The sequence below is a fragment of the Chamaea fasciata genome, unplaced genomic scaffold (assembly GCF_029207755.1).
Source record: "Chamaea fasciata isolate MVZ Bird 193981 ecotype frontalis unplaced genomic scaffold, bChaFas1.0.hap1 SCAF_1, whole genome shotgun sequence".
Lineage (NCBI taxonomy): Eukaryota > Metazoa > Chordata > Aves > Passeriformes > Sylviidae > Chamaea > Chamaea fasciata.
In genome coordinates this window covers 24,155,436-24,168,171 of record NW_027094086.1, presented here as the reverse complement: position 1 = coordinate 24,168,171, position 12,736 = coordinate 24,155,436, and the positions used below count along the sequence as shown (strand labels likewise).

The 12,736-nt window shown below is 42.4% G+C and overlaps 1 protein-coding gene across 1 annotated transcript; it reads right to left on the bottom strand.

Moving 5' to 3' along the window:
* Positions 1–1,863: 1,863 nt before the first annotated feature.
* On the bottom strand, positions 1,864–10,804 carry GEM (GTP binding protein overexpressed in skeletal muscle). The gene is made up of 5 exons (XM_066178706.1): positions 10,639–10,804; positions 8,557–8,899; positions 5,424–5,500; positions 4,738–4,942; positions 1,864–3,104 (listed from the first exon to the last, which is right to left on the bottom strand). The coding sequence occupies exons 2-5, from the start codon at positions 8,888–8,890 to the stop codon at positions 2,827–2,829; spliced, it is 894 nt and encodes a 297-aa protein (XP_066034803.1). The 5' UTR covers positions 8,891–8,899; positions 10,639–10,804; the 3' UTR covers positions 1,864–2,826.
* Positions 10,805–12,736: the final 1,932 nt, after the last annotated feature.

The window sequence follows — 12,736 nt, the reverse complement described above, 5'->3', positions numbered from 1 at the left end:
GCCCTTCCTCCACACCCAGCTTGCTGTAGCTGTTAAGACCAGAGCATATGATTTGGGTTCCTTTAGGTGGAACTTGCAGTGTTCTTCAGGAGTGTGTCTCAGGCACTGGAGGCCCAGGTGGACATTCAATCCACAGGACCAGACCAGACCAGGTTCAAAACAAGAAAAGCCCCCAAATGTGCAAAGTGTAGATGCTCAGCACCAGCACTCTCACTCCACATCTATAGGTCAGAAATAACGCACCCTGCTGGTGTCTGAGCTACAGCCCATGGAGGAGATGCTGCTGCTTGTGGATTTTCACCCTACAGCTTCCCCCATGCTCTGCCTGAAAACCCATGGCAAGCATGGAGTCTGCAGGGTGAACCAAAAGGGCCAGTCAAAGTTTGACTGGGATGTGAAAGGTGGAGACATATGTTTAAATTGTTTTGGTCCAAAGGCAGTACTGTGCTGTTCAGACACCAGCAGCAGCCCCAGAAGATAGAACTGCAGTGATGTCTGCTTGCTGTAAACAGAAAAAGTCAGGTGACATGCCATGCCCACTGCACAGCTCTTTGTGGCATCTTGTGACATCTTGGGGGAATGGGCCTACCTCACTGGTTTTTTTCTTTGAAAAATCATGCGTTTTAGAAAGAAATTCTGTTATCCTGGAAGGAGTGAAAGGAAATGAGCAAGGATATGAAAACTTACTGGGCAATTCCAAATTTTTATCATACCATTGGTGTATCCTGATATCATTATGATGTTATGAACATGGATGGCTTTTATTCCTAAGGGCTGTATGATCAGCATGGACATTTTGTGTTTCTTCAAAACCTGCTTGGTTTAGATTTGTTCCTAGACAGATATAGAATAGACTAAGGAAAGGTGCTGGCTGCATACAACTATACTTTCAGTTCATAAATATAATCTTAAAAATTAGTTGGTGCAATTTTGTTTTCATTTTTGAATGGGGGAAAGGGTCTGAGAGTTTTAAAGTTCTGAAAGCTAAATTCTCTAGACTGCTCTTGGTTGACCTTAGATTGCATGCTGACAGCTCAAAAGCATTCATCCAAAATCCAACAACATGGATCTTGTCTGTCCTCATTTCAAAAGGTTTCTTTTTTCTGTTCTTGTCAACACTTTATTCTAGATGAGAAATTTCCTTCCAGGGAGATCTTAGTACCACACAAGCATTGAGTCATTCTGCAGTGGGATGTTTTACCCCTAGAGAACTGCTAGAAATCAGCTCCTCAGCAGAGGAAATTGCAGGCAAACACTCAGCATGCTCATTCCTGTCCAGAGCATTTGGTACATGAAAATTGTGCAGCCCAAAATGGAGAATCCAAATCTCACCTTAATAATGTTACATGTTTTTACCTTCATCATCTGGGAAGATGAGCTGCCAGGTTGGAGATTTGGCTTTTCTGAGACATGTGACCAAAAATGTAATGACTGTACCTCTGACCAGCATAGTCAAGAGGAGAACAGCACAACTATGCCCAACAGTAAAAGTGACGTTGGGGCACACCATGCCAGCTACCTGCTTTCTGTCCCTGAATGTATCAGTTCACTTCTCTTGGTCTCCAAAACTGGGGTAACAGCACTCATCTACAATTCTAAAGCATTTCCAGGCTAAAGGCCAAACACCTTTGCTAGGGGTGATTTATTTTTAACTCTCACCACAACCCCATTTTTATGTGAGGGATATTGTGACTCATCTTTGACGCTCCTGGTGCTTCCTGCCTTGTCATCCTAAATTGCTATGTGGCCTGTGTTCAGAGAGGAGCACAGGAATCCTCACTGCACTTCCCAAGAAGCAAACTTACCCAGCATGCACAATCTTTTCTCTACTTGAAAACGTTCTTAGGGATTTTCCACTGAGGCTCAAAGGCAGTCATATATTTTATTTATTTTATCACAAGGCATGTAAATAAAAACTTGCATATCTGAAAAAAGATATTAGATAGAAAATGGTAATAAAATTAACATATTATCTTAAGAAAATTGGTAATAAATACATTTCCCCTCGACATTAAAATGCTTGTTATTTTGCACAACAATAAATACAGCATAGCTCTGGCATAGAGAAAGGCCAAGGATGGATACAAGAAGTCCATGTGGTGGCATAAAAAAGCTCAGGTGATTTTTAAAGGTTTGGCATCCTGCACTTGATGCACTTTGATACAACTTGCACTTTAAATTTGATTTTACTATGATTTTTAAACAGTCCCATAATATGAAAACATGAGAGGAAAATCTGTTTGACTAAGGGATTTTTCCTTTAAATATTTTCAAAGTAAGAGACGAGTAAGCTCACCGAAACTAATCCTCAAAATAAAGAAAAAATACCGAACAGGTGTCTTTGTGGTTAATCTACAAAATGCATTTTTTTTCAGCTGTGAGTGCTCAAGCCTGACCAGCCAACTGACAAGGGACCAATCTCCAGTCAGTTCCTCAATTCTTTACACAGTTAAAAAAAAAAAAAAAAAAAAAAAAAAAGTTATAACAAGGAGAAAGAGTAAAGACAGTAGTATTCACTTCCCAAGTTATGGCGTTTGAGGTTCTTACACTATTATCCAAAGGTGAGAGGAGAAAGAGCAGGTGTATTCCAGAAGAGTTCCCAGCATAATTTTGGGTCATTCTGGTCTATCCTTTCCTTTTAAAACTACAAAAAAATATTTTAAAAAAATCCATGCACTGTGCTGTTCTTATGCCAGCACATATCACAATCACAACTGTGAACCTAAGTCACTGATAGCCCAATCTAATATAGATTGATTGATTGTCCTATGACAAAGTTAGATAATGTCCACAAAATGCCACAAGCTCTGGCAGAGTCCAGTGTTCTTAAAGTACTGATAGGTCATGGCAAGACTTGGACTTGAGTTTGAAGGCCATGTTCTTGTTGTTCTTGGCAACTATTTTGCCCCAGAACCGCCTGGCTTTCTTTGGGATGCTCTCTCTCCGTTTCTGTAGCGCCAGCCGCTTCTCGTTCTTTTCCTTGCTGTCCCTGCGGAGCCGGACCTGCCGCACGATGCCCTCGAACAGCTCCTTCACGTTGTGCTGCACGGCTGCTGAGGTCTCTATGAACTTGCAGTCAAACACCACGGCACAGGCTCGCCCCTCTGCAAAATCACAAGGTGGGCATGTCACATGGGGTCACAAGGCCCAGGGAAAGGGGGGAGAAGGGACAAGCTGCCATGTGTGGGGGAGGCAGAGCCAGCAGGGAATTCCTCAAGCCTGATATAGGCACAGATAAGTCTTTAATCACCTGATGCTGCCTGATAGCCCACGATCCATCTGCCCTGTGCCACAGCTGCTTCCCAGAGGAAGTGGGGGGGAGGGGGGAAATCCCCTCCCAGTAAAGCCCAGCCCGCACTGCTGGCTGTGAAGGTAGCACAGAATGATGGACTAGAGCTGAGACACTGATAGCTGGGAGGCCAGCAGTGCCTCAATACCACCTGGCCATCTTCGATGAAGACTCCCTCAAGCTGCACTGAAGGGTGATGGCACTCCTCAGGCATACAGCACAGCACTGGAGGCAGGGCACTTTCCTCCTTCATGGGCCATGGGTGTAAGCCAGAGCCTTGGAACTGTGGCAATTTCCGTGAGAACGGACACATGCCCACAACCCTTAATAAAGGTCAATGGCTTTAGGGGTCCATCTGAAAAGCACAGTTCTCATTCTCAATGACATGAGCCTAAGCTAAACCTGACAGCTATCTTTCACACACAAGCCAATTTATTGTCTTCTGAATTGCTGTGAATTCATTGCCAGGGCCACTGAAGTGACGTGGATTCACCTGCCATCTTTCTAAAGAACTTTTCAGCTGGGCAAAGAGGAATGAGAAGGCAACCATGGACTCCCTATGAACCCTTGAGTTCAAGCTCTTCACTCGGGAGAGCTGTGACAGGAGCCAGAGGAACTGCACACATCCTCAGAGAAAGGAAAAAAAAAAAAGCCTAGCTCAACTGGGAAACGGAAGAGCAGAACAGCTGCAGAGAGAAGGAAATGCTGAGCAGAAGAGCCCATGTTTCTGATGGGCCAAGACAAGAATGGCTAATGCACGGCTGTGTATTATGGTGTGTCACCTCAGCCTTAAGGAAGGCTCTCCAAGAAGAGATTTTACTGACTGCAGATGTTGAGAGCCAACAGCTGTGTTCCCAACAGTCTCTCCATTCCTATTTATGGGCTTAGTGGTTATTCATTTGTGTGCAGCCAAGGGAAGGCTGATTTAGCATCCCAAAGCAAGGCAGTAAGGAGATCTCTTCCGAAAGGCTGCACAGTTCCTGCCCAGACTAGCGAAACAAAGATTGAGAGGGAATTCTAATTCATCAGGGAGGACAGAAAACTGGTCATAAAGAAGAGAATTTTTGGCAGCAGAATAAAGGGGGCTAGACTTTATGCATAAATATGCAGTGGGAATCCAAAGGGTTTCCAGCTACCAGAGAAATCACATATTGCAGTGGTCTTACACTAGGAGCTGGAAGGAAAGAAATCCCATTTACGATGGTGCTTAATAAATACAGAAAAGGTATTATCTGGTACGTAACAGTATTATCAAGGAAGGCTTAAGGACCTGGCAGACCCTTCCCAGTCCTCTGCCCTCTGTTCCAGTCCTCTTGTATTTTATTACTCTTTTATTGCCCAGTCCTGATCACAATGTGCTCCCTCTCAGCCAGAGCACTGCAGTTTGTTCAAGAGCTACTAGGCGACTTTTAATGTTTATCTCAGGTTTATGTTCATCATTTCCTCACCTGCCACTGAAACTTCACGGCACCTGACAAGGTCACTTTTGTTGCCAACCAAAATAATGGGGATATCTTCTTTCTGGCGTGCCCTGCGGAGCTGTATCCTGAGTTCAGAGGCCTTCTCAAAGCTTGCCCGGTCTGTGATGGAGTAGACGATCAAGTAGGCATCTCCCACCTGCATGCAGTGGTCTCGAATCCATTCTCCCTCACGCTGTTCAGATTAAATGGTCAGACATCGTTATGGCCAGAGCAGATTTTACTTAGAAACTAAAACATTGGAGAATCCAAATGCATTCCTGCTGTAAACTGTAATGGGTATGTATGGTTTGAATCACAGTTATACTACAAGCAATTCCAATGTGGTGATGGTATGAATACTTCACCACAAAGGAGAGCAAAAACTGGCCCCAGATAATTTATTGTGCTGGCTTTAGGCTGGAATGAACACAGTCTGGAAAGAAAGCTTGAATGTTTTGTTTTATCATCAAAAAAAAAGACTTGCACTTCTCAGGCTCACAGCGCAGAGCCACTAGGCATGTTTCCCTTGATGTGGGGTAGGGTTAATCCCATATCTTCTCTAATTCTTCTGTATGGAAACAGGTGTTTTCTTTCCCAAAGGAAACTGACTTTTTATATTAGCAGTTATTCACATACAGTTTCTTTCAGCATTTGATTAGAACAAATGAAAGTACCTTATTATCCCACATGTCAAGCAGTATAACAGTCGCACTTTCTCCATCCACCATCAGAGCTCTTTCATATGTGTCTTCTGGAAAGAAAAGCAGAAAGGTTGGTGATATATTATTTCATGTCATCATATACATTACAAAATTCCAAGTTATTGAATGTGGGGGATTTGTTCACAGAGTTATTGAGCCGAATTTTAGGCCGGCTCATATCCAGCTCTTTCCTCATTTCCATCAGCACTGGATCTGCACTCTGTTCATAATTGGTTTCCGTACTTTCCATGATAGATGAAGGAGGCTGAAAGATCAGGAAACAAAATGTTCATTATTTTGGCTGATAGTCTCTCTATCTTATGTGGGAGAGAGAAAATAGAACCAGTGGAAGAAATAACCAAAGGCTGAACATTTGCCCCATGGGAGCAGCAGAGTCCAGCGAGGCTGAGTAATGGAAAATATTTGCTTTCGCTTTAGCATGGACAATTTACGGGTGAACAGTCACTGCTGCTGAGAGCAATAAAGTGAGCAGCCTACCAAGTGAGGAGGACAGGGTGTTGTGAGACAACAGCTGTTGGGTTTGAGAGAGACTGAGACTTCTGTTGCACACTGTCTCCCATTACACAGTTTCCCACATCACCTTTGATGTCAAATAGCAGAAATTTTTTTAAAGCACAGGTAAGTTATTTTGTACTGCAGCCATGAAAAAACATACCTAGATTATAAATGCCATGTGGCAAAATTCTGCCTAGATTTAAGGGGGCTGTTGCCACTCTGAAGTTTGATCAACCCTTGCTGTGAAATCTGCTTCAAATGCCAATCTTTCTTCTTCTCCCCAAAGCTGGGGACATTAGAATGAGTAGTGAGAGGTTTCAACCCATTTCTATCTCACACTAGTGGTCAGTGAAAAAAATAGCCAGACTTAAGGTACTGCAGCATTTAAAGGATCTGTCCCAACCACATTTGTAGATAGGGCTGTGTCTAATAAGACTTCTGCTGTGCAATGATGAAGTGAACTTTCCCCTAAATTTTAATCAGAGCCTGTCTACAGAGCTAGGGATCTACATCCCAGCAAAAAGAATAAGCCAAAAATATTACACATTTAAAATAAAGTCAAATGGAGCCCATGCTTAAAATGTCAAGACTAAAAAGACAGAGATAATCACTAGGAGTGGCTTCCCTTGAGGTCCCAAGAGTATAAGACTTGTGTTCATGAGTTAGCTTCATCTCACAGTCAGTAGCAAAGCCTCTCCACAAAGGCAGCTGTACTTCTCTGTGTGCTGGCTACCCTGAAATTATCCTCTCATGTAATAAAATTTCCAGTGTGTAAGCTGAAGTTCCAGTTTGTAAAGCTAAAGTAAATAGGGTCTTCAAGTGGCCGAGCATCTGTGTGAGAACAAGCTCCATGCACACCAGAGGACAAAATCCAGAGGACTCCTTCTGCACTGCACTATATATAGAGAAGCTACAAATGCCTAATCACACTCCTTGAAAATACTATGCCTAAACAGTCCTATTCAGCACTGATTTGCACCTTGGTCAGTCCTAGGGAATTTCCATAGGATATAAAGCGCACTGAAAGTGAGTTCTTAATTTCATGCTGTTTTTGAAGCTGACACTAAAAAAAGGAGAGAGATAGCAACAGCAAGACTTCCAATCATCTCTTCAGAGCTGGCCTTGAAAATCTGTCACTGCTATACTCCAAGCAATGCTGCTGGGAGTGCAATGGAAAGAGGAAACCACACGGCTTCACATGAAAGAAAATAAAACTGCCTGACAGGGGTGTGCAAAGCAAATCAGCTGCACTTTCTGATTGCTTGTCCAAGGATCCTACTCTACTTCAGTCGTTTAGCACTAGGACAATTTTCATCAGAGATATTCCAGGCTGAGGAGCTGGTAGAACTATAGGAAAAGTTGATGGCAGAAGCTGAAGGCAGAGCGCACCTAAATCAGTGAATTTCAAATCCCCCTAAGGCACAAATCTTTGAGGACCCAGTCTGTGCCAGCAAGCAAGTAAAATGCGAGTCCAACCTTCTTGATATTGGACTTTTTAAAATCCTGGGCAAAGCTTCCCCTAACTAGAAGGTTAAACACACAAAAAAGAAGCTGTCCTGCCTATGGCCCACTGAAGGCTGGAAGAGAAGCCCAGAAATTCTCTGTGGTAGCACTGGCACCATCACACCAACGGAATACAGGCAGGAGACAGAAGGGATATGGGGGAGATAAAGAAAACCCAGCATAGTGACAAACAAAACCTGGCAGCAAACTGCATGTCCCCTGAAAGCTACAGTGACTATGTCCTTAGAGACACAGCAGATTTCTGTGGCAGCACAACCCTTCCACATCAACATCTTGCACACAATATAGCTCAGGACCTGGTGCTACTGTTTCACCTTCTGCAGGGTCTGATCTTTGGGATTAAGGAACCCCTTGCAATCCTAAACAAAGCAAGGGGGAAGCATCAGCTTGTGCCTTTCTCCTGCTGCGCAACAGGAGTTTTCCTAAACTGTTGAGGGACCTTTATCTTTTTATCTCCTGGAGAAGCCCATGCTGTGCAAGTAACATGAAACAAGGTTTTTACTCAAAATTTTATATCTTTTACTCAAAGTCCATACAGCCTGTGCTAAGTCAATATGTTTATACAGAAAGGCTGAGATCACTTCTAACGGAAAATATTTTGGAAGTGACTTTTTCTTTATATTTGATTTTAAAGTATTTAATTCTTGTAAATCGTGAGGACCTTCAGTTGTTTTCTCTCTGACAAGAAAAGCTAGAGTCGGCCTTGTGATGCCAGTGGAGGAACAAATGTTGGACCAGCTTGGAAGCTGAAGCAGACTCTTGTGTAGCATCATCACAGGCAGGAATGAGGCAGTTTCCAACAGGTATTTTGGAAAGAAACAGCATGAGATTCTGAATTGCTCTCTTTCAGTGGCTTTCAATCATTGTTGGAGAGTATCTTACTCATCTTATTTTACTTTCTTGTTCTCTTAAAAGCAGTACTTGAGTTCAATCAGTTTTGATGATCAGACCCAAATGTTTGTTACCTCTGGTTCATATTAAATGGCCTCTCTCTTTTTCTGTACCAATTATTACAGGCAGAGCTGACTGCAAGAAAACACCAACACCCCGGGATGTAATTACCTACCTCCCAGCACCTCACAGTCACTGTCAATGCTGTCGTGCACCCCTGCAAAGATGTTGGCTAGTGAGGACTTCCCCACGCCGTGCTCCCCAATCAGCACCACCCGGTAGCAGCTGCTGCCAGACTCGGAGGAGATGACGGAGTCGGATGACTCCGAGGACCAGCTCCTTCTGTAATATTCATCAGGGCTGATGGTGTATCGTTTCTGTGGGTTGTACTCATTGGAGTCTTTCTGGACCAGCAGATTCTTTCCATCAGCAGGGATGCTCCATCGCTGCTGCTGCTGGTGCAGACTGCTGTTGTGGGTTCGACGCATGGTAACATTGTTGAGAGTCATTTTTAACCCCTAGAGAGAAATAGGGAAATCACAAATGTTACCCATAAATTACTTAGAAGTGCTCTCTTACTAGCTTCAAGGGGCCACATTGTGCTCCTCTGTAGGGACCTAATATGTGGGAAAAAGGAAAATTAGCCTTTCTGCACTCTTGTGTACATGGTGGTGCACAAAGACATATTTTAGTTATTAGGTAGTGAGACAGAGCCTGTTTCCTTGGGATAACACATGCTAAATCCTATCTTGTTTAGCCTTTACTAGCTCAGGGCTGTGCTAGGTGCAGCCCAGTCCTGGAAAGAGGGAAGCATTTCTGTGTCTCCTCTCCCAGGAGGAGAAGGAAGGGACAGTGCTCACCACACCAGTCCTACACAGCAGCTGCAGCCTTACTGAGACTGCCTATGGTACAGGCAATGTTCACCTCCCTTTGCTTGGCTGGGGACAAACAGAGACACTGGTCTCAGTTGCCTCCAACTGGTGGTGCAGCTGGGTGTACAGCATCTTTCATTGTCTCAGTTAAGAGCTGAAACTCTTGGCAAAGCAATAAAGCATAATTCACTGCACTCTTAGACAAGTTTGGTACAAAAAGTCATTCAAGCAAGTCTTGCTGTGATGGGGTGGATTTGGGTCTTGTCTGTGGCCAGGTAAACCAAGAATGATTCTGCCTCAGACAGTGACTTTTTGGCTGGTAAGAGGGAGGACGTAGTGAGATCCAACAGCTTTTCTGAAGAGGTACAAGTTATGGCCTCTACAGGAGATACAACTGGGAGAAAAGGCTCATTAATTTATAGATATTAAATCAATAACTTCATTACTGCACAATTAATTAGATAAGTTCACTCTTCTTACATAAGCATAGTTCTTAATTACATTTTATAAAGCAAACTCTATTTTGCCTTGCTTGAAGGCAGAGAAGAGTGATATTCTTCTCACAGACCAATAGCTACTATTTTTTAGGAAAGCTTCTTTGATGCATGCCAGCTCCCAAAGTGACCATTATTTAGACATTTTTTCTTTTTTTGCCCTATATCTGATGTTTCTTGGCTCTCTCCTCCATATCAGTAAATAGGATAATTATCCATAAAATTCACCCAACCACTTTCAAACCTCAATAATAGGTCAACAATAAAAAGTACAGTGAAGCAACATGCACAAATTGCTATTCTTCTTCATACAAAACAGTCTGAAAACTCCTGTGAATAAATTCCCAGCAGGACCTAGGACAAATATATAGAAAAAGCACTGTCTGAACTTATCACAGCATACCCAATATTTTTTCTGTGAGGTTCAGTACTTTGGGGCAAAATGAGATTGCTTGCATGGTCCTGGTCACAGTAACTTTATCAGCAAGAAATACATCTAAAGAAGAAATCATGCACTTAGCAAAGGCTGCTTCACAAACAAAATTAAATATTTACTGTGGTTGAATTCTAAAATGCACTTTTTCCTTTCAGTTTCCCCATTGAAAAGACGAAATGAAAAAAGCCAGATCTGATTCAGTCAAACAACAAAGAGTTTTTTAACTGAATCTGACTCACAATCTGCAACAAGCAGTCACTCACAAAATCATCGCAAACACAAATATTTTACAACTTAGCTTCTAACAAATCGTCATCCCTCATTAAAAAAAGCCAAACGAGTCCCTGTCAGACACTGTGCTCCAAGTTCAAACTGGTTTTGCTACCCCATACTGCATTTAGTTGCCTGGGTCTCCAGCACCTCCAGGAAAAGACTGGGTCCAAATCCACTCTTACTTGTGCCAGGCTCCTGCAGCCAGTCCAGTCCTTTGCTCCCACTGCTCCTCTCTCGGTGGGCTGTGACACACTGAGCAGCTCTGCTGAAGTAAATCCTCTCCTGCCTTGGGACTGCCTCTTTAATTCTCTCTCAGCAAACCTGGTTTATATTAAGCCCATCTGATCAGAGACAGGGCTTTTCCGTGACGTGGCTGGCCTTTCCATACAACAGCCAGCCCCCAGCTGGGAGGAAGCAGACGTGCAGAAGAGAAAAAAGTTGCAAACAATCTCAAAAGACTTACTCAAAATCATGTGCTTGTTTTAATATTGCCAGTAAAATAAACACTTTTGGTTCTTGCATGATGAAAACAGGAAAGTGGAACAAAAATAAATAATACATGGCATTTTGCCTCAGACAGCTTTTAATTCAAAATTAATGTTATCAAAATTAATGATGATTTAAAAATTGCCTAAGTTTATTTAATTCATGAAATTCTGTAAATGTATTGTACATCTGTTCTCTCTCTGCAAAACACACTTAACCCCCTGCTGGACAAAACATTTCTCTGGAATAAAGTATCTGAATGCTATTTTGAAATTTTTTAGAAGTAGGAATATTATTCTAGGTGCTTTGTTGGGGTTTTGTTTGTTTCTTTGCTTTTAAAGCTCAAATATTTACAAGCCTGTGATTCTCTGTCAGCCTCCAAGTGACAGTACCCACTCTCCTGAACTGCATAACCATCCCTATCTCACTTCTGCATCAATGTATTACTACCAAGGACTTGAAAAGACATCCAACTATGAATTCAGTGTAACTGCAGCTGGTTGTTGGCAAAGACGCATCAGAACACACAAAGTCTGCACGAAGTCACACAGTGTTGATGCTGTGCACAGGAAAAAATCACTATACCATGTACATGCCACAAACCCAGGGTCTGGTCCTTACATTTTTATTGCCTCACAGCTGATTGGAAGAAGAAATTTTGCCACAAGGAAAAGAATCCAAACCTGTTAAAACTTGTAAAAACCTACTTCTTCCTTAACGAAGAGTAAGAAACTGTTTCAGAACTACTTGCTAGGGCTACCACAACTTTTATATATGTATACATAAACCCTGCAGTCAGCTCCCAATTAACCAGACTCTGGATTAAATACAACGAGGTCCCACAGCTTTCTTTTACATTTACATATTTACATTTTATATTTACATTTATATTTACAATCTCTTGTCCCTGAATCTAATAGGACAAGTTCTTATCCTAGAAAGTCTGAACAACTTAAGCTTTAAACAGGGGAAATATTTTTTTTTCCATGCTACAGGCAAGCAACACTTTAAATGAAAATGTACCTTTATTGAAGGGAACACTGATGTGCAGAAAACATCCCTTATTAACACTGAAATTGAAATCTCTTTGCTTTGTTTCCCCTTTGGCTTTACTGCATTCCTGTGTCTTTCATGAGGATTTTCAGGGACCTCCTGAGCCATTCTCAAGTTTTAAAAGCCAAGAGCTTTTCACAAAGTAATAGGTACTCATCAATGTACATGGAAATTATGCAGATCTACCAAGGGTAGAAATTAGCAAAAATATGCCCTGATTTTCCTTCACCTGTATTTCAGTGCTTGGCAGCAGCTAAACTGGCCCCAGGTCCTGCATCTTCACCTCACCTGTCTCATACACATCAGGCTCTGGCCCTCTGCTGCTGAGTGATAATCCCAAAAAGCACGAAGTGCCACATGCCTCTGTGTTAGTCGTACAGAGGGGCTTGTCATACTTACTGCAAAAAATGTAACTATTTCTCTCTCCAGAAAGGTTTGTGACGTGGACAGTACTTTGCAAAAATACTTTTCCTGTTTGTATACTCAACTGAAGTTGCTCGATTTTTTGAAACATACTGGAAACCATGAAGGTAAGTGGGTGGTTGGAGTACTATGCTCTGCACCTCAGGTTTGAATAGCTCTCTATAAGTTGTCTGTAATTTGTCACCACTGAGTAAAAAAGCAAAACCTGTCCACTACAGGACTGGAGAGTTTTATGGCCAGAGTGATTGCAGCAGAACTGCAGGCTCTAATGTCTCACCCAAATGTTTAACATATATCACAGCAGAAAGTGCAGACAGA

What these genes read in the sequence shown, in the direction of transcription:
- GEM (XM_066178706.1), bottom strand. Translation starts at nt 8,890, where the DNA reads ATGACTCTCAACAATGTTACCATGCGTCGAACCCACAACAGCAGTCTG. An exon ending in TGACTGTGAGGTGCTGGGAG is followed by an intron (nt 5,501 to 8,556) that starts GTAGGTAATTAC and finishes TTTTCTTTCCAG; the next exon opens with AAGACACATATGAAAGAGCT. An exon ending in TTGACATGTGGGATAATAAG is followed by an intron (nt 4,943 to 5,423) that starts GTACTTTCATTT and finishes TAATCTGAACAG; the next exon opens with CGTGAGGGAGAATGGATTCG.